Raw genomic sequence first — 18,478 nt, forward strand, 5'->3', positions numbered from 1 at the left:
TGTCCTTTAATGGAAGGCTATGCCGAGGTGGAATACAAAGGCAACAACCACTGTTCTGATTCTTAGATCATGAAATACGAATCTCTGCCTCTGCTTGTTGTCCTGCAACAATTATGCAGATTAGAATTTCTAGACTTGTTCTAGGTGGATAGCACAAACTTTTAAGGTCATTGATTTGCATGACGTGGGGTTGACTACACTCTCCAGAGGTTTAGGGCCCATAATAAATCTTTATTCTTGTGTGTTATATTTTGAAAGCTTCAAGTAGCACATTTCTTACATTTCACCAGTGTGTAAAATCAATGGCAATACATACAGTATATATTAGGTGCATGGTGAACCATCTTTACATCTTCATACATCAGAAGTATGTGTAGCCTATGTACATGAACAGATGAGAATGCAAACATAGCGCCCAATAACATCTTCCCGGAAACAAACCGCTTAATTCCATATTTTATTGTTTTTGACAAGCATTTACAACTTTTCATTCATAGACCTAAAAACATAAAAATAGACCTTCTTTTAGCTTATAAAAGAAATATATAAGAACATTTGACATCAACATGTCATGACAATATGTACATATAACGGTACCTAGAAAGCACCGGAAATTCCAGTTGTTCACAATAGACCATATCTCAGCTTGGAACGGTACACCACAGGACTGGTCACTGTCTCTGAATATCATGTTGGGGGCGTACACTAGTGAACCGCGCATGGCATAGAATGACAATAGAATTACGAAGGAAGAAAAAAAAAAATCTGGTCAGAAGCTTTTGCTCATGGGTTGCAAGATTCACTGTCACACCAACCAAAATAAGTTGTACGAGGACTGCAAAGCGTAGCAAGATTACTTTCCCACTTTTACACGTCACAATGGAACCATAGCTAGCATTGTGAATATTACCCTTAAAATCTTACCGTTCCAGGAAGCTTTGAGAAAAAGATCAGAAACAAAAGGTCTTTACTTTCTGTGAGGTCCCTGGCACAGAAGATCTCAAGTAGCCGTTTCCACCAGGTTATCACAACATGAAGATGTCAAACTCTTTTCACAACATGAACGTTCCTCAATGGAGTTAAAAACTTTAATAAAAATATAGTGGATGTCATGTGATTTGGTGAATAGGAGGGGGGGGGGGGTAAACCTAAAATTAAGGGCAAATTCAAAAACATATTGCTTTTTGAAGGAAGCCAGTTGGTTATACAACTAACAGACTTCTTGGGGCTTTTTGGCAGAGAGATATCCCCTTCCTCATTCATAAATGGCCAGGCCATTTGGACGTTGCAGTCTTATTGTAGGATTTAACAATAAAGTTGATCCTTTAGATGGAGCATTACACCCTCTTTTGCTAGTGTAACAAGCCATGATTGGGAGGTCGAGGTGGAATGTCTAATGAGGACACCTTGCCGAGTTCCTGAGAAAAAGAAAAAAGTGAAGCAATGAACCTACTTATTTTAGTTTGGGGTGGTCTTTACGAGCAGTTCCAATTTCCAAAAACCTGCAACTCTATTGCTAAAATGAAAATTCCCTATAAAAATCAGAATATAGCATATATTTACCTCTCCTTCCACCACCTGCCTGCTGATCAGCTGCCCTACGACACTTCAGAAACAAAGTCTTTCAAGAGTGTTGGATTCTTGGTCTACCAACTGCTCCATTTTGACTGTGTCATATAGTAACAAATGAGGAAGAAACCACTAAACCTAGCAGAAAAAATGAAATAGGCGCCTCTGAAGTGTTTTGTTTTAAAAAAAGTCAAGCAGCTGTTTCTTTAATTAAAACAACAATCAGAAGGACAGGCAGTAGAGGTTTTTTTTTTTTTATTTTCTTTGCAGGAAACCCTTTCAGAGTTTCCTGTTAGCAACAAAGTTATAAAACCTGTTGGTAAAATGTAGCACTGCAATAAAAATCATATACAGTACATGTAAAGCCTTTGTTTGAGCTTAGGGAATAGGTTAGAACATTGCTTTGGGTTATATCAGGGGGTTCATTAGAAAAGGTTACCTGCATTTTATTACCTGCTGACAACAGTTTCACCACTAAGCAAGTTGGAGAAAATCTGCAACAGGGACACAGACGGCTATGAGCATTGTTGGCAGGAAAGGCAATAAGGGTAAATAAATCTCACTTTTGGCGCACTGAACAACAGTAAAACCCTGACGGGGTTGGGGGTTGTTCTAAAAGTTTCCCTCTCTGTTTAGAACAAAGAAAGACATTTTGGCTATAGATACACTTGTATACAGTTTTCTAAAGACACCCCTATTTTGAAAAGTTGAATTTAAGTCCTTCGAAGTATAAAAAAAGAAAAAAACATCAGGACAAAAAAGGGGCTACATGAAAAATCCAGCTTTTTTTTTTATTAACCAAATTGGAACTCTCATTATGAAAGCAGGAATGAAACAAAATAATGGGATGTCTTGTTGGAATGGTCAATGCGTTGACTGGGCCACTGCCACCAGAATGCAAGAATCACTTAGAAAAATTAGGCTATGCTTCTTGTAAAACTATGGATAGCTTTATTTTCCCCACGCTCTCTGTATTAAATATATATATATGTGTATAAAACTAGTGTGTCCTATCTCCTAAGAAAGACTAGATTATCTGCTTCTCGGAAGGCTTACAACATAAAATGTCCCATACCCCCTGGTGTCCCTGGATTTAAAAGCTATAAATACAAAAAGGAAAAAATAAAGACCTATAGGCTTTTCTTTTCAAGTTTTCCACCTCTGTAAAGAGTTTGGCATCATTACTATTTTTTTTAGCTCAACATGTATTTAAAGTATTTTTTTACCATGACTTAAATAACCATCAAAAGGCCAAAAGTAAAAAAAGAAATAATAAAAATAATAAAACTGGAAAAAACAAAAACAGCTTTAGCTTCACAAATTCCAAACAATCCCTCAAAACACTTTTTTTTTCTAAAATACAAAGTTATAGTAGCGGAACATTTTTTTTTTAAAGGAATATCAACACAACGATTTTCAAAAAACGAGGGAAAGTGCAGGGAGCAGAGGACGGAGCAATTACAATACAAGTCCCTCTTTTGTGCTATCTCTTTACAAGACTCGGCGCTGCCTCTTGTTTTCTCTACCACTTTTGTACATTACCCTTTTTCTGTCCAACCCTGATTGTTTTATAATAAATAAAAATGTATAATAATAATGAACAGCACCCCCGCCCCGCTAGTGACTGAAGGACGCTGGACTTATGTAACAGAATTCTGCATTTGCGTTATTGTAACCCGGTACGGCTCTGCGGCCAATTTAGCTGCCAATGTTTTGTGTGCAAGTGTGCAGTCTAGAGGATTACATTTCCACAGTGCATGGAACGCCGTCACCTATTCTGACCTGTACAGAGCGATAAAAATGAGTGATGTCAGATTTCCGTATTTAGTTTCTTGGTTGGTACAAAGTCTTCCCGTTTCACCCATATGACTTCCTCGGTGGTGCTCTCTATGCTACCGTTCATTCCAGAAAAGGCAGTCTGTTTCTTGAGCTGGGTCATTCGGGAAGCATGAGTGCTCATAGAGTTTTGGACGATGTTACTCAATGGATTGCTGGAGAGAGAAGTGGCCTCAAGCTGGTCACTTAGATCCTTCTCCATGGAGCCACCTTTGATGGACTCACAGTACTCATCATCGCTGCTGAGAATGTCTGTTTCTTTCACGTCTTCCTGCTCTTCGTATTGAGCCAAGTCGAATTGCTCCTCTACCCAACGGTCAGTGTCACCGCTGTTGCTCGTTTGCTGGGGTGGTTTGGGTTCTCCATCAGGTTCAGACTCTTTGTCAGGGCTTGTTGAGTAAACCGTGTCTGAGTCGATAGTGAAACGGTTCCTAACGAGGCGTCTTCTCCGAGCAAGAGATCTACTAGGAGCAGACACTGTAAAACAAGAGAACCAATCAAAAAAAAAAAGACATGTTAGGTTGGTTTCCTAAAATGTTTGTCAATAATATATCATTATAAGCTGCATAATCATTCCATGTCCCTCATCGTCTTTCTTTGATGCCAAACATCTACGTCACTGCTCTGTGATTAGAATGAAGCCTAAGTGAATCTATGGTGACTTCTATCAGAACAGTGTTTCTGTTTTTGTCTTAGAAGACAGCTTTGGAATTTCACATTAGAGACTTTTATTTGACTCAGTGAAGAGGCCAACTAGTAAAAGACTTATGTGAAACCCATTAGTACACCTGAGGCTCCTTTCAGTAAAGGAGGGCCCCACTGCCTGTATATCCAAGGTCCTTTTTGTTTAATATGGCCATGTACTACATTGTTTAAAAAAATTAAAGTGTATCTGAACCCATTTCTTTATGATTTAGGGCAGGATACAGAACAAAATCTCAGTGGTGAAAAACAGACAAAAACATGGGAAAACTATGCAAATTTCACACATGGAATTTGACAGATTGGCTCACATTGCTCACATAGGACCTCAGCACTACAAACAAGAAAACTCTCTGCTGAGCCCCTGATTTTTTACCACATAATAGGCTCTATGCTATATGGTTATTACCTGCTCTATTCATGGCAGGACGAGCTCCCTTCAATGCACACAGCCTCTTTCCCCCAAAGGGGACATACTGCTGGGAATTCGGTAAGCTTTCTGTTTTCAGCAGCTGCCTCCTGTGCTTGTCCCGCAGGATGGAATGCACTGCCCTCAGGAAATCCTTCTTTTCTGCTGGAGAACTGCAGAGAAAGGGTGACAGGTATACTTTATGTAATGCAAATTCATACTTATTATAGATGTATAAAGTCTATAGTACTTCTTGAATGGCAGAAATAGAACACTTGTTGCATTGTTTTTTATTCATAAACATAACATTCAAATACCATGACCTAGATTTTACCCTGACTCATCTTTATTGTCAAAACTTCAATCACATTTCAAAGACTATTTATCCCAATGTAGGAAGCAAGGGTAGACATGGTTTAGTCTTCCATGACTGTTTAAGAGGTTATAAAGAATGCCTAAAACCTCCTGTCATGTTAATTTTTATTGTTTGTATCTTGATTGAGGGAATTATCTTTACTTTCTGTCCTGAAGATGTAGCAGGAAATAAGAGTAATTTACTCCGGAATGTCTCAGTTACAGGTGTCCCCATTGGAGGATTTACTATTCCATTCCATTGAGGCAGCACCTAAAAGTTTTTGTATCCAGTTCTCTTTCTACATGATGTGATTAGCAAATTCAGCAGTAAAATCTCCCACTGCATCAGGACAGCCAGGTGTTATGTATGTATAACTGGTCCAAAGGAATACCCAGACACAGGAACTAATAAACATTTACATTTATGCGTGTGTATTATGCATGTATTATGAAAGTGGTGGTAACAGAAGCTGGGACTTGCTAAAGCGATGGCACTGCATCTTTTGCTTGTTATAGAATTTGAATTAGCTAAATACACTCCGAGTGCAAAAAAAGGAAAAAGGTGCAACATCCTACAGTTTGTTTTCCTTAAAAAAAAAAAAAACAGAGCCTTCATAGAAAAGACTTTAATCGGCCAGCATGCTGTACAAAATTAGTTTTGTGCTTTGGTGCAAGCAGTAGTCTCTCTACAGAGGTATGGCATGTCCCCTGCAGTCAGGGCTAGAGCTGAATGGCAATCATGAACTTTGCTGATTGCAGAGGTGGAATAATGACTCAAGAGGAGTCATTATTCTCCGACCTCTGCAGAGAAACCTGTGCTTTCCCAATTGGAAAAGGGTCCTCTATTTCTAGTCTTTGCAGACTATGACTTTGCAGGCTAAAAAAAGAAGAAAAAAAAACACTATTTTAGATGCATTGGATTTGTATTTCAGATCATTTTGGAATTCCACTTGCCTTATATATATATATATATTGAGTAAAAAGCAGCCTTTGTGTGAACAAAAGCACATGAAAATAGGTCCTAATGTTTTGCATAGACACAGAAAGGAAGCAAGCTTTTCAGAGATCCTAATAAACACACACATGTGCCACAAAATGTTTAATGTGTAGCCTAACCCTGGCATATGAAACAATATTGGTTATTGGGGTAAACACCTACAAGCCTTCCTTTATATGAACCCTGAACACTATGAATCATCAGTTATTAGTTTAAATTGAATGTGTCATCTTTAGTAGCTTTAATAACCTACCTGCAGCATAAGTGGAAAGCCCTTTCTGGTCTCCCCTCGGATTCTGACTTCACATGAACAATTTCACAGACTGAGTTTGTTTCAGCATCTAAAAAATAAAAATAAAAAAAGGTTACGAATCAAACAAAACCTAAGAAGTAAAAACAGACATCTCTAGCATTTGCCACATGAAGAAAGGTATGCTACCATATAGCCAGGGCAAAACAACTAGTTACTCCAGTTCCACCAAGAAAGTTAAAGAATAACTCCAGACAAACAGCTCTACCATACACTGCAGCTAAGTGTTGCAGATCAAAACACCTGATTTTTTATTTGTTGCAGTATTAATAATAGTAATAAGGTCTTGTTCATCTTACAGTTTGTGAAAGTACAGTGAGAAGAAGCAGAAGTATGATAAGTGCATTACTCTTTTCTCCCCTTCTTTCGATCATGTCCCTTGTTAGTACATGAGCAGCACTCCTTGTGCACACGTTCTTTTTCGGGCTAAGCTTTGATGCACAGTGACCATAAGAAGCTCATACCATGTCAAACGTGGGTCTCTGCACTGCTAACATTTCACAAATACATTAAATGATATATTGTTGAATAAACAGCTGGGTTATATGGGGTCTTTTATAGCTGCCTAGGCTTCAGGCTTAAGCCATGAAGAATAAATAATAAATGCGGAAAATGCTAAGAGAATGGATCAACTAATAGTAAACTGCATGACAAGCAATGAACATACAATATAAAAATGATTTGAATGTAATGTTATAATTTCAAAGCATTGGTTGCAGTTTCTGACCACCTAGGTGATGATATTGAGCCCATCAGGTTAAATAGAATTTCCTATTATCTGGTCACAGGTTCCAGCATTTCATAGAGATCCCATATGCATTACCTGATGTAGTGAGTGCTCGCAGCTGCAAAGCTTCTGTAGGAATCATATGTCTGAAGCGGAATGGATCCCGGTCTTCAAACATGGAAGCTCTATGTGATCCACCCTAAAAGTCAATGAGGAAGGAAACATTAAAAGACTAATAAAAAAATGAAAAAACTACTAACACAGCCTTCTGTGTTCTGGATGATAATTTCATCACTTTCAAGCCTAATTAAAAAACTCAAATTTCAAGAAAAGAAGACTTCAGGAGACTGGAAGTGGCAGTCTCTACAGAAGTCAAATACACTACTTATGACTCAAATCTGCATGCAATATCAAACTGATGCAAAGAGACGTCTCCTTTACAAGTTGAAGGGTACATTTTCTCTAAATTTAAGGGGAATAAATCTAATTTAAGGGGTGTTCAATATCCTCTTGGCTTGCATTTTTTATTGAAACATGAATTCAGATGACAGGAAAAGCAGCACTTACCAGCTTCTTCTTTTGCTTGGAGCTGTCCTTATACACCAACACGACCGCTGTCTTAAATACTGGAAAATAGAATACAGATTTATTCAGTTTCATGTTCTGTCCATACATGATAGTGCTGAAACACAACTGCTTTGTATTTGCCTCTCCTCCCGCCCTTCTTTCTCATCAGTAACACACGGGTGGGTCTCTGTGCTCTCCTCTCCTGTGAGCATTATCAAAGTATTAGGCTAAGAGCAGTGTACAAAATAATAAAGCCCTAGGGACCTATTCAACCTACTGTTCACAAGGAAAGCATACACTACTGACACACAGAGGGATGGACTATATTTGGGTTAATGCAGTTTGGTGGCATTAACCCAAAATATCATTAAAGCACAAAATTGGCATTAAAGCACAAAGTGTGGTCCACTCATAGGGATTCCAGTATCAATATATGTGGGTATCTAGATATGAACAAGTTCAAGGTATCCAAAGATGTCCTATCTGAAATCCCTGCTTCACGTCCTACTCTAAAAATACTGATTATTGGTTAAAAAAAGTTACCATTCCTAATGCACTCAACAGCTTCCCTATAGTAAGTTATCTGTAGAATTCAAGGAGCAGACCTGTGAGTCTTTTTTTACTTTTACTCTCAGTAACAATGGCCACCAAGACAAATTAAGGAGGTGAATCTCTCAACAAACAAAAACAATAAAAATCTGGAAGAGGTTTTTAACCCTTAGAACTCTAACAAAAATGGAAATGTTTTGCCTTTCATTAAGCTTTGAAATGAATGTGCACATTGTAATGTACTGAAGAGGTCAGGCCTACCAAAGGTTGCCAATTCTGGGTCCTTTTTCCACTTCCCGAGAGATGTTGGAGGGTTCAGCCACACAACAGTACTGTGCAGTAGTAAATCTCCCATGGATAAATCTGCAACCTACAACAAAAGAAAAAGGAATAAAAAATACCATATTTGCTTGTTCATAAATGGATAACGTCAGCACAGCCATATCCTATTTACTATGCTTATGTAAAATTTCCCTTGCATGGTGTATCTTCATTTTGTGGATTGAATAGCCTGTTCTTCTTAAAGTAAACAACCCCAGTAACTCCAATTCAGAAGATATGGCTAACCCAACCCTGTAGGTCTACAGACTTTCTGATTGGTGAAAGTGGGAGTTGCAAATTTTTGCCTTCATTACTGCTGTGCTTACTTTAGCATCTTTTCCCCAAACCATTAGACTATAGTTTACCTTAAACAATGATTTTGATTTATTGCAATGAAAAGGTGGGCATGAAAGAACAGGTTTTTCACCCAGAACGAAAAACTTTTAAATAAGGACCTGTCACAATGTAAACTTGTGGCACTGGTTGGTGAAAATGGCACACGTGATTTACTATTTTACTATTTACAGATTTTGGGAACAATGGAAAATATCTGTGCCCCAATAAAAGCACTTTTGTGGAGTGCATTATTGTCCTATAGCATGACCCATGAGGGATGCCAACAAGGTGGGATATTTGTTAAAGTATGTGAAACATTTTAGGTTTTGGATAGTGTAGGGGTGGTGTAGAACCTCCCATCATTTATCTAACATTTCTGTAAGGTTTGGCTTTAAATATACTAACTAATATAACTAATAACTTCATTTTCATGATATGGGTGCCTTTGATTTAATAGAAAAAGAATAGGATAATTCAATAATTCCAACTTGAGCCCAGATGACAGTAAGGACCTCCCTGTTAACAAGCTTTAGGCTTTGGTCTTGAATAATGCACTACGCGTTGTCTGAGATGCAGGTATATGTGACCCACAACTGACCCTCTTCTGACCAGTTTCAAACCTATTTATCATTTCAAAACACTTTTAGTGAAAAAGAATCATCTCTAAAGTAAAGAAAAGCTTGCAAACACAGATCCTAAGGTATGCATTCACACAGGTTACAATTTGGCAAGCCATACTGAGACACTTGTGCACTCTTAACTCTACAAAGCAAAAGAACATTAATTGCATGCTTGTTACATGCATGCTTATGGATTGAACACCCATTGGCATTTTGACATAAATATCTGTACCTCTTTGACTTCTCCGGTCTGTTCTGCTATAAGCTGGTCAAACACAGCGCCATACTCTTCATGGATTTTCTGCATCTCGTTAATGTGACTGGCCACTTTGTTCATGGTTTTGATTGCCACTGCAAACAGCAAAAAGCACTAAGATTAGCAAAAATGATACAGGTTTTCTGATATGTTTCCATTAAAAGTATAAATTTGCCCTGGGTTTTGTCTTTTCCTACTTAATGTATCAAGTGATTCACAGCTCCTGATGGAGCCTAATCCATGTCTGCAGGCTATGAAGATATGAAACATTCATTAATATACATGAAAGCACGTCAAGGTCGTCTTGTCCACTTTGAGGTCTGTCTATCACTCTGAACTGGAAGAGCTGAGTAATTACTCCAAGTGACCTTGAAACAGACTTGTATTACCAGTTGGAAGCTCTAATAAAAATCATACTTGTGCTAATTATTCATCACAATAGATAACAAATGACAATACGCATCTCAACTCTGCCAATAAACTGAAAGGAAATTAGGTCAGAGACCCTATACAAGTGGGTGCACTGGTTTCTTGACTTAATTTACTTTTGGGAAAGACAGATGTATCTTTCAGGCCAAATGCAATAAACTTCAAAAGAGGTCTTTTCTCATTCATATGGAAAGCCCATCCATCACACACCCTAGAAGTGAGTGGCTTTCTCAATAGAAAGGATTAGAGAATTTCTGCAAATTTTCAGGACAAGCTTTTCATTCATTGGAAAGCTATATAGCAGTGGCAGCGCAGCTCCCAAAGGGCCTTGCAACAAATCAGATCTGAATGTTGATGACAGACAAATACAAGATGGATTTTGTTTTCAATGCTGTGCACCCATGGCTTATATATTGAATACACTTGGCTTTTGAAGTGTGCATTGCCCAATCAATAAATTCCAATATTTACTCCAACTGTCCTTTTCCACTGCAGTCCTTAATCTCATCAGTTGCTGTGAGGCAACACATTTTTCTGAAAGAACATGTCAGGAAATAAATATGGGGGTTTCCAACAAAGATTTAACGGTGCAAGATCTGACAGTGATTTAATCTAAGGTCTGACTTCACATGCTGCTTGTTTTGCCTCGGTTCACATGATGAAGGGAAGCAAGGATGAGTGAATGTCGTTAGGATTGTACCTTTAAAATATTAGCAGCATCCTCACTTTTATCCTGACAGGTTCACATTTGGAGAGATATCACCTTATCAAGACAATCACGTCTCTTGAAGGGGAATCTCCCAGAACCCATATACTTACCTTACCTGTGCTCTACCAAAAATGGCCTTCTCCAGTAATGTGACAGCACTAATGCTAATAAACAACATATATTTGCTTGCATATTCCGCCTAATAAATGCGCCAACAGTTTTATATAAAACAGAGAACATACTTGACATATTTTCATGAACACAAAGTACAGTTTCTGGAAAAACTAATTTTTCTAACTGAATTCATAGATCAGGGACACTTTTTACATAACACCATTAGCATTATGAAATCTGGAGAAAAGAAAATGTGTTGCCAGAGTAACAGCTTTTGGAAATATAAAGGCAATAAATGTGTTTTGCTGTTGTAGATACCACTACTTGTTATCTTGGCCATCCCCAAGCAAGAAAAGTGAGATAGAATTCTAGAATTCTTTGCACCCCCACACCCCAAATTCCCACACACAGGACTTCAGAACAACTTAAATTTTCAAAGCCTGATTATAGACTCACTGTAATTGGTTTTCCTTGCTAATGGACAGGCAGCCTTTAATCTTTATTCCAGTTGTCATTTCAGCAGAAACACAGAAAGAAAACCAGAATAACACAAACTCCATATAGAAAATGTTTTTCGTTATTGCATCACCAAACCAGGGGTTGAGTGCTAACCTCCAGGGCAAAAAATGCAATGCATGGTTATATAAAAAGTTCATAGCATAAAGTGCCTATTAAATATCCCCAGTGGCTCCATAGCCTTACCATCCAGGTGGTAGTGCTCTTCACTCTCCGCATCTGTTAGTGAATACAGCTCTTTCAGAAGCAATGGGTACTTGAGAATACGTTGGATGGGTTTGATCAGGTAAGACTCCAGGGTTGAAGAGTGCTGCTGCTTTGGGTTCTGGGCATCTAGAAACGCTTTGAAATTCTGGTCTGTCTTAGCTGCAAGAAAATAAATTACAATGAGCCACAATTGAAACTCCCCTGAGGATGCACAGTGCAAGAAGAGGCTAAAAGATTATTACAATCAGGGAAAACATTGAGACTAATTAGTCAGAAAATCGTTTTGATCTTGGAATATATAAAAAAAAAAAGAATTTTGTTCCTTGAAGCATATCCACAGCCTACAACCTGTTCTATTTATACAGCACTGTTCTCTGCATGCATCGTATTACCGCCACTATTATAACAGCAGGAATAAGCATTTTCAGGAAAACACCGATGTAGGTCAGAATTGCTGCAGGTGAAAACTTGTACCTCTAATGTCTACATTGTTTTATGCTAAATTGGGCATGTAACAAGCAGCTCTAAGAATGCTTTTAAAGTACAGGTTTATTTCACAATATTTGATATTTTCAAGTGGCCCTACACAAAACATTTTCAACGCAACAACCCCTTGAGGCATCATAAAAATGGTAATGAGAGACCCCCATGTAGTTGCTGGTTTGCTTAAATCTAGGGAATTCTTTTTCATGGACTTTGACAGTAGGGAGGGTAATTATTCAAGCACAGCCAACAATTGTCCAGCTTACTTTAACAGAGATATCTCAATTCACAAGGTAGTATTTAGATTCTGTGGGTGGGATGGAGGGCTAGGAGAATTTTAGAATTAAGCCTAGAAAATGGCTATTTTAATTGAAGGAAACAGCATCACAAAACAGTCAGCAAAGCAACCTCAAGTATTTCAGTCCTGACAAGTTCTATTTACGGCAGTAAAGTGACTTGACCCTGGTAAATAAAAGCACCAAGAAATGCCCACATCTCTGAACCAAGGGAATATAATAGGTTCTAAGCTTAAAAAGAAATCAGGTACTGACGTCCCAAATGCAAGCCTTTAATACCTTTAAACTTCCTTTAACACACCTGTTTTCATTTCTACCCCTTTGCTACATTCAGCTACCAGAAGCAAGTAAATGAAACCCTCTAGCCAAAATTTCTGCTGGTCTAAAGACCTTTTTCTACACTCCCATGTGACATTGCTGGGGTAATCTCCACCGCAGTCACATAAAAGGAAAGGTACCTGAAAGTACAAGGTATTTTCTTTACTCCTGGGGAGTGCAGGAAAGCGGAGCATTGGAGCACATTCAAATATCTTGGAGGTAATCCTGAAAGACTCCATATGTGGGAAATGCTTTAAGGCAAATGTTGAACTCTTGAAGCTGATCCACTGGCAAGTATCCTTGTGCACCAATACAAGTCTGCAGGCTGTGATTAGCATTATAAAGCTATGCAGACTTAGGAGAGCTTGTGAAAGTGTATGCAGGCAGCTTCTTCTGACCTAATTTCAGCAGGTTTTCTTTAAGAATACATGTTTACTTTAAGCATGTACTAACCAGCCATGTGCATATTAAACATGCACATGCTGGAATTAATGGTTCATTTTGTATTAACAGGTCAGGTGGAACAAAAATGGCTTCTAAATATTTAATGCCTAATAGCTCAGCTGTAGCCTACTTTAATCCCGACTGCTGATGTGCTTAAACCATATGAAAGCACACAAAGAGACTGGGTAATCATCTATAATACAAGCTGTACAATGAAAATGAAAACTTAAAATCTAATTTTACCAGAAGAGGATCCTTTAAAATTTTGAAGTGTTAAAAATAATACAGCAAATGTTATAAGGAAAAAGTGAATGAGAATTAGAGCTTTAACAGGAAACAATTTTGGTTTAGAGCTTTAACAGGAAACAATGGTTTGGGAACAATTTTGTTAATGTTTACAATAGAAATTTATTGCGTACATCATTTTTTGACAACTTTTAATACAAGATGCACCCATGACATTAGTGCCACATGTTATGGATTTTCTAGTAGGCGCAGCAGCTCATTCAAAGAATAAAACTCCCATTTAAATGAAGCAGGAAGAACACAAAAAATAATCTGTTTGCCTCTATCATTCCAATATAGAGTACCAACTTTTTAATTATTTTAATTTGCTTGTTCTGGGTCTGAACTAGAAACTATACTTAATCAATTTGAAGGAGACCAGCAATGTCAAGCCCCATTCTCCACTAATAAGAATTATACATTTACTACTAACACAGCTGGTTCTGGTTTCTGACCCCATGATACAGATGAAAGAAGTGACACTGTTTACCACAGCAACTTCTCTGCTGCTTCTACTTAGTTCTGACATGAACTGAATATTGTGGGCAACTCCAACACAAGTGGAACTGAACTTGTTGGTGGATGGTAAACTTCTGCCATAATCTTTATTGCATGTCTCCTTTGTCTATTCCTACTACCCTTGGTCACTTTTTGTTTTAACAAATAAATATGCAACATAGATGACACAATGAGCTCTACACTGTAGACAGAATTATCACAATACATATTTGTCTAGGGTTTTACATCTTAGAACAATTACCAAAACCTGCTTACCTTTCACTAAAACTTTTGGGACCTTAGTGTGACTTGCACAGAAGGCACTGTACAACTTGAATCGATCAGCATAATATAGGAAAGATCCACCCAGAGAAAACAGGACTTTCTGTTGGATAGAAGACATGGAAAAGATAAGTGTGAATTCCTAAAAGGAGAATCATGCAGTTTAAGAACACCGCACACTGGATTAGAATTTAGCAGAGCATATTACCATATACTGTATAATCAGGAGGAAAGCCTTGTCAATTGGGTGGCAGGTTTATGCACAGCAGGGTTTGCATAGATGGGCAAATACAAACTTTTAGCACATTCAGCCGACATCTGAGATATGTTTAAGACGCTTTTGAGATCCTTTGAAGTTTTTTTGAAGGTACGGCTGCATTAAGCTGCTTTGAATTCCCAGTGACTTGTACAGAAAAAAAGCAGCCGAGATGTGAAAACTACCCAGGCAATGGCTATACAATAAGTAATGTGAATGTCTGGATTGGATCAGCTAATCTGCATACTGGCATTTCAGAAGGTGGATATGGGTTATGTTCTGAGAGCTTCAATACTACAAACTAAGAAGAGTTTTTGTTTCAGTGTTCTTTAAATCAAGTGTAGGAATAATTTATCCTATGTATGCAAACACAAAGCCACACCTGTAACATGTGGCACCCACATATAAGCATGCCAAAATGAACAATACTGCAATAAACTATAACGAAAAGTGAAAAAAATGGTGTACAGTGAACCAGATATCTTTGACCCCACTGCCCCTAGTACATCTGAATACTATGTTCTTGGCCAAAATGGATTACAATAAGTCTTTGCACTGTTGGAAATTATACTCAGGATCACTGTAAAATCCATGTAAAGTCAAAAATTTATATTTTTAGTTTTGAATATGGAAGGAAGGGGGTGGATTCTTCTGTTGTTTTATTGTTTTTTTTTTACTGCTTACCCCATAGTGATATTTCCCTTTACTTCCGGTCCTAGAGTTTTAACATTAAAGGAAAGGAAATCTCTTCTAGGTAAACAGAGAATTGCCATCTGTTGAGCGGTCACAGATATATGTCCCAAATAAAGGATTTATTTTTAGTCCTTTTTCTCTAGCTAATGAATTTGAAGGTTTAGGAATTTCATACCTTGAATTGATCGACTTTCTCCAGCTTTTCCAGGTCTGGTACCAGCCTGACCCCATCCTCTAAAGTCTTCAGAAACTCAACCTGAAACTCCACCATTTCTACCAGATTGCCAAAAAGCACGTCCAGCTGCAACACAAAGATAACATCCAGTTCATGTTATGTTGGGCCACAATGAAGAATATCAGAACAATGATCCAATGTCAGTGTGTACTACAGTCCATTAAACTCTCTGCACCGATAGAAATCTCAGATCTGTAAAATCATATTGGAATCAACTAAATTTTTTACTATGCAGTCGAGTTTGGGGGAAAAAATACAGGCATAACCTTTAAGACACAAACTATTGTATGTATAACTAAACACTATGAGAAATCATAAACAAAATCACACATTTCCAAAAAGCATAGGCCTCCAAATAACACTGCTTGCCATTCAACGTTGACCAAACACTTCAATCCATTTAAGAAACATGTACCAACTTGGGGATAGAATGCATCCCTACTCCTCCCTCCCACACTTCTTTTTCTCCCCGTACCCTCAGAAACAATATTGGCTCAGAGCTAATCAACAATGTAAAACATACTATAAAAATTATTTTTTTGAGAGAGAGAGAGAGAGAGAGAGAAAAGAAGGGGTAACACAGTAAAGTGATGAAAAAAACATGAAACAGAAAATGGTGAGAGAAGAGATAAGGAGGCAGCAACAAAAAAAAATTGTAAATACAATAGAGAAAAACGAAAAGCCAGGGAGACAATGTGCTAGAAATAGAAAAGAAATAGACAGACAGAGAGAAGAAAAGACATACGGAGGGAGATAGAGAGACACACACACACATCAAGCTTACTTGAAAAACAAGCAAAAAAACTAAAAAAAAAAAAACAAAAGAAAGTAGAAGAGAAGAGGTGGAACATGACAGAGAGAAGATAGAAGGAGAGGCATGGAAGTAAAAATATGATTGAAGTAAGCTAGCTAGAGAGAGAAGAGAGGAACGAGGAAGAAAAGGGCGAGTGAGCAGAAAAGAGATTTACATATGGTAAAGAGCTAGAGAAAATGATAGTGCTATATAAATGCATAAATAAATAAATACAAGGGGGAGGGATAGGAGAGAAAATAAGAAGGGATGAAGGTGCATGGGCATAAAAAGGCATAAAAGCAAAAAGCGAGAGAGAAAAAGAAATTCAACAGAAAAACAAGAAAAGAAAAAGAAATATAGGGATCATTTAGGGCCAACATTGAGTATTACAGTAATCTGAATATTATACTTTACAAACAAGGTGAACCAAGCAATCTTGTCCATAAAACAGCTTAATCAATATGGAAATAAAAGTCAATTGATTATACATGGCTGACTATACCTCGTCTTGTGTGAGAAACGTCTCTTTCTGCAGTGGCTTGAGGTACCTTTCCATTAGGCAATTTAGATCCTAAACAAATACAGAGAAATCGATCAGGGCTGGAGGAATCACAACTCGCAGCAGTGCTGAGATAAATAAAATTACTTGAGAGTATTTGAAAAGATTTTATTTATCAGACAACTCAAGCAGCAAGTGTTAAATCATTCATTATCGCCTCTTGAATGGCTACCAGGCACACAATCAATGCTACAAGTCTATAGAGAATTGGACCCTGACACTTCTGAACATACAAGCAAAGTGTGAAATACCTTGACATAGGTGCGCTCGGTCTCCAGCAGCTCGCAAATCACCTTACGCAGTTTGTCAGCATCTGTTAATTGCCTCATGGTGCCCAATGGGGTTCCTGTAAATTCGGAGGGGCTCAGGCAGGAGTCTGGCGAGTTCATCTCATTGAGGCTGCGACAAAATGCAGCAACGTGTTCAGAGCTCTGCAAGAAGATTGATGTTACATAAGCATTCGGCAGTCAGTGTGCTTGTCACTTTAGAGAGCTGGCTCGCCAATATGTTGAACCACCGATAACACGAGAAGACTACACACAGCAGTCATGACTAATCTCAATGCACACATAGGGGTGAGCGTGTCCACAGACTAGCAAAGCTTTTACTTCATTAACACTTAAACTGGTAAACTGATATAACCAATTCCAACAAAAGGGCAGACCAAACATCAACAATGTGCAGTTACCCACCGCAACTATAGTCAGCTTTCATTATCTTGCATTTACTACACCAGTCCGAACAATAAAATTGGCTAAGCAGCAGACACTGAACACAAGAAAAGCTGAGCATCATCTGTTGGTTTGCTTGGCATTATTACCATATCTTCTAACTGCACGATAACTAGAATGATTTACAATTATTTAGATCCATATAAACATTATATGGCCATACCTGGTTATTATACCCATATGAAGTTGTTGCACATCCATTCCAAAAAGTGGAGTTGTAACCATTAAAGTGAGGTTGTAACATGGCCCCCGGCCCCTCACCTCCCTGTATATAAACCCTCCACTCCCTGTATATAAACCCTCCAAAAATTCTAGGAAAATTTGGAGTATGTCTATAGGAAGTTCTGCCCATTCAGAAAAAAGAGCATTTGTGAGGTCACCAAAGATATTGGATGAGAAAACAGGAACAGATTCTGTTCCTTGGCAGTCAGGATTCTAAAAGTAGAGACCAGAGATACCATAACAACTTGGTGGTGATCAGAGGTTCTATTCACACGAATAGAGTTAAGTATTCAAGATCTTCAGCTCCAACTTAAATTGTGGGCTTGTATCACTATTTGCTTTGATGACCAGTTACAAACCTCTATGAACACCACTGTTTTCCTGTAGAGTTTGCCTCTATCATTGGTAATCCTATTATATTTATTTTATATTTATTATATAATATAAATATCAAAAACAATGTAAAGCCTCCTTGTTTTGACCAGATTTTTTTATCTGGCCAATTTAAATCTATGCCCCACCCAGCAGAAGGTAGCTTTTGATCACCTCCTTGGGTAAGCAGACATTTCTTTATTACATATCCCGACTGTACCTCCTTTCCCACTGCAAATCTACCAATTAGATGAACTGTGACCTGTTGGGATTTACCTAAGCGGTGGTTGGACAGGGTAGGGCTGGGGCTATTGGTGTGAAATAATGACAACTCAAATCTCTAGGTGCCTGTTTACACCATACTACAGTGCACTGCAATGCTAATTCAACACAGCACTTAAGGGGTCTTGAACCGTTTTTTGTGCAGAATAATGCACAGAGCATATTTACCTTTCCATTGCGGTGTACTGAAAATGGGCATTG

General features: G+C 38.0%; 1 protein-coding gene across 1 annotated transcript in view; it reads right to left on the reverse strand.

The window, feature by feature from the left end:
- Positions 1 to 444: 444 nt before the first annotated feature.
- TIAM1 (TIAM Rac1 associated GEF 1) overlaps positions 445 to 18,478 on the reverse strand; it is a gene marked incomplete in the record, with an annotated part of 223,878 nt that continues 205,844 nt past the window's right edge. The window contains 12 exon segments of the mRNA XM_072398139.1: positions 445 to 3,882; positions 4,517 to 4,689; positions 6,121 to 6,208; positions 7,001 to 7,103; positions 7,472 to 7,530; positions 8,282 to 8,390; positions 9,530 to 9,648; positions 11,508 to 11,687; positions 14,129 to 14,237; positions 15,259 to 15,384; positions 16,614 to 16,682; positions 16,922 to 17,101. Coding sequence (XP_072254240.1) covers positions 3,380 to 3,882; positions 4,517 to 4,689; positions 6,121 to 6,208; positions 7,001 to 7,103; positions 7,472 to 7,530; positions 8,282 to 8,390; positions 9,530 to 9,648; positions 11,508 to 11,687; positions 14,129 to 14,237; positions 15,259 to 15,384; positions 16,614 to 16,682; positions 16,922 to 17,101 — 1,818 coding nt within the window.

The sequence above is a fragment of the Pyxicephalus adspersus genome, chromosome 1, assembly GCF_032062135.1.
Source record: "Pyxicephalus adspersus chromosome 1, UCB_Pads_2.0, whole genome shotgun sequence".
NCBI classification, from domain to species: domain Eukaryota; kingdom Metazoa; phylum Chordata; class Amphibia; order Anura; family Pyxicephalidae; genus Pyxicephalus; species Pyxicephalus adspersus.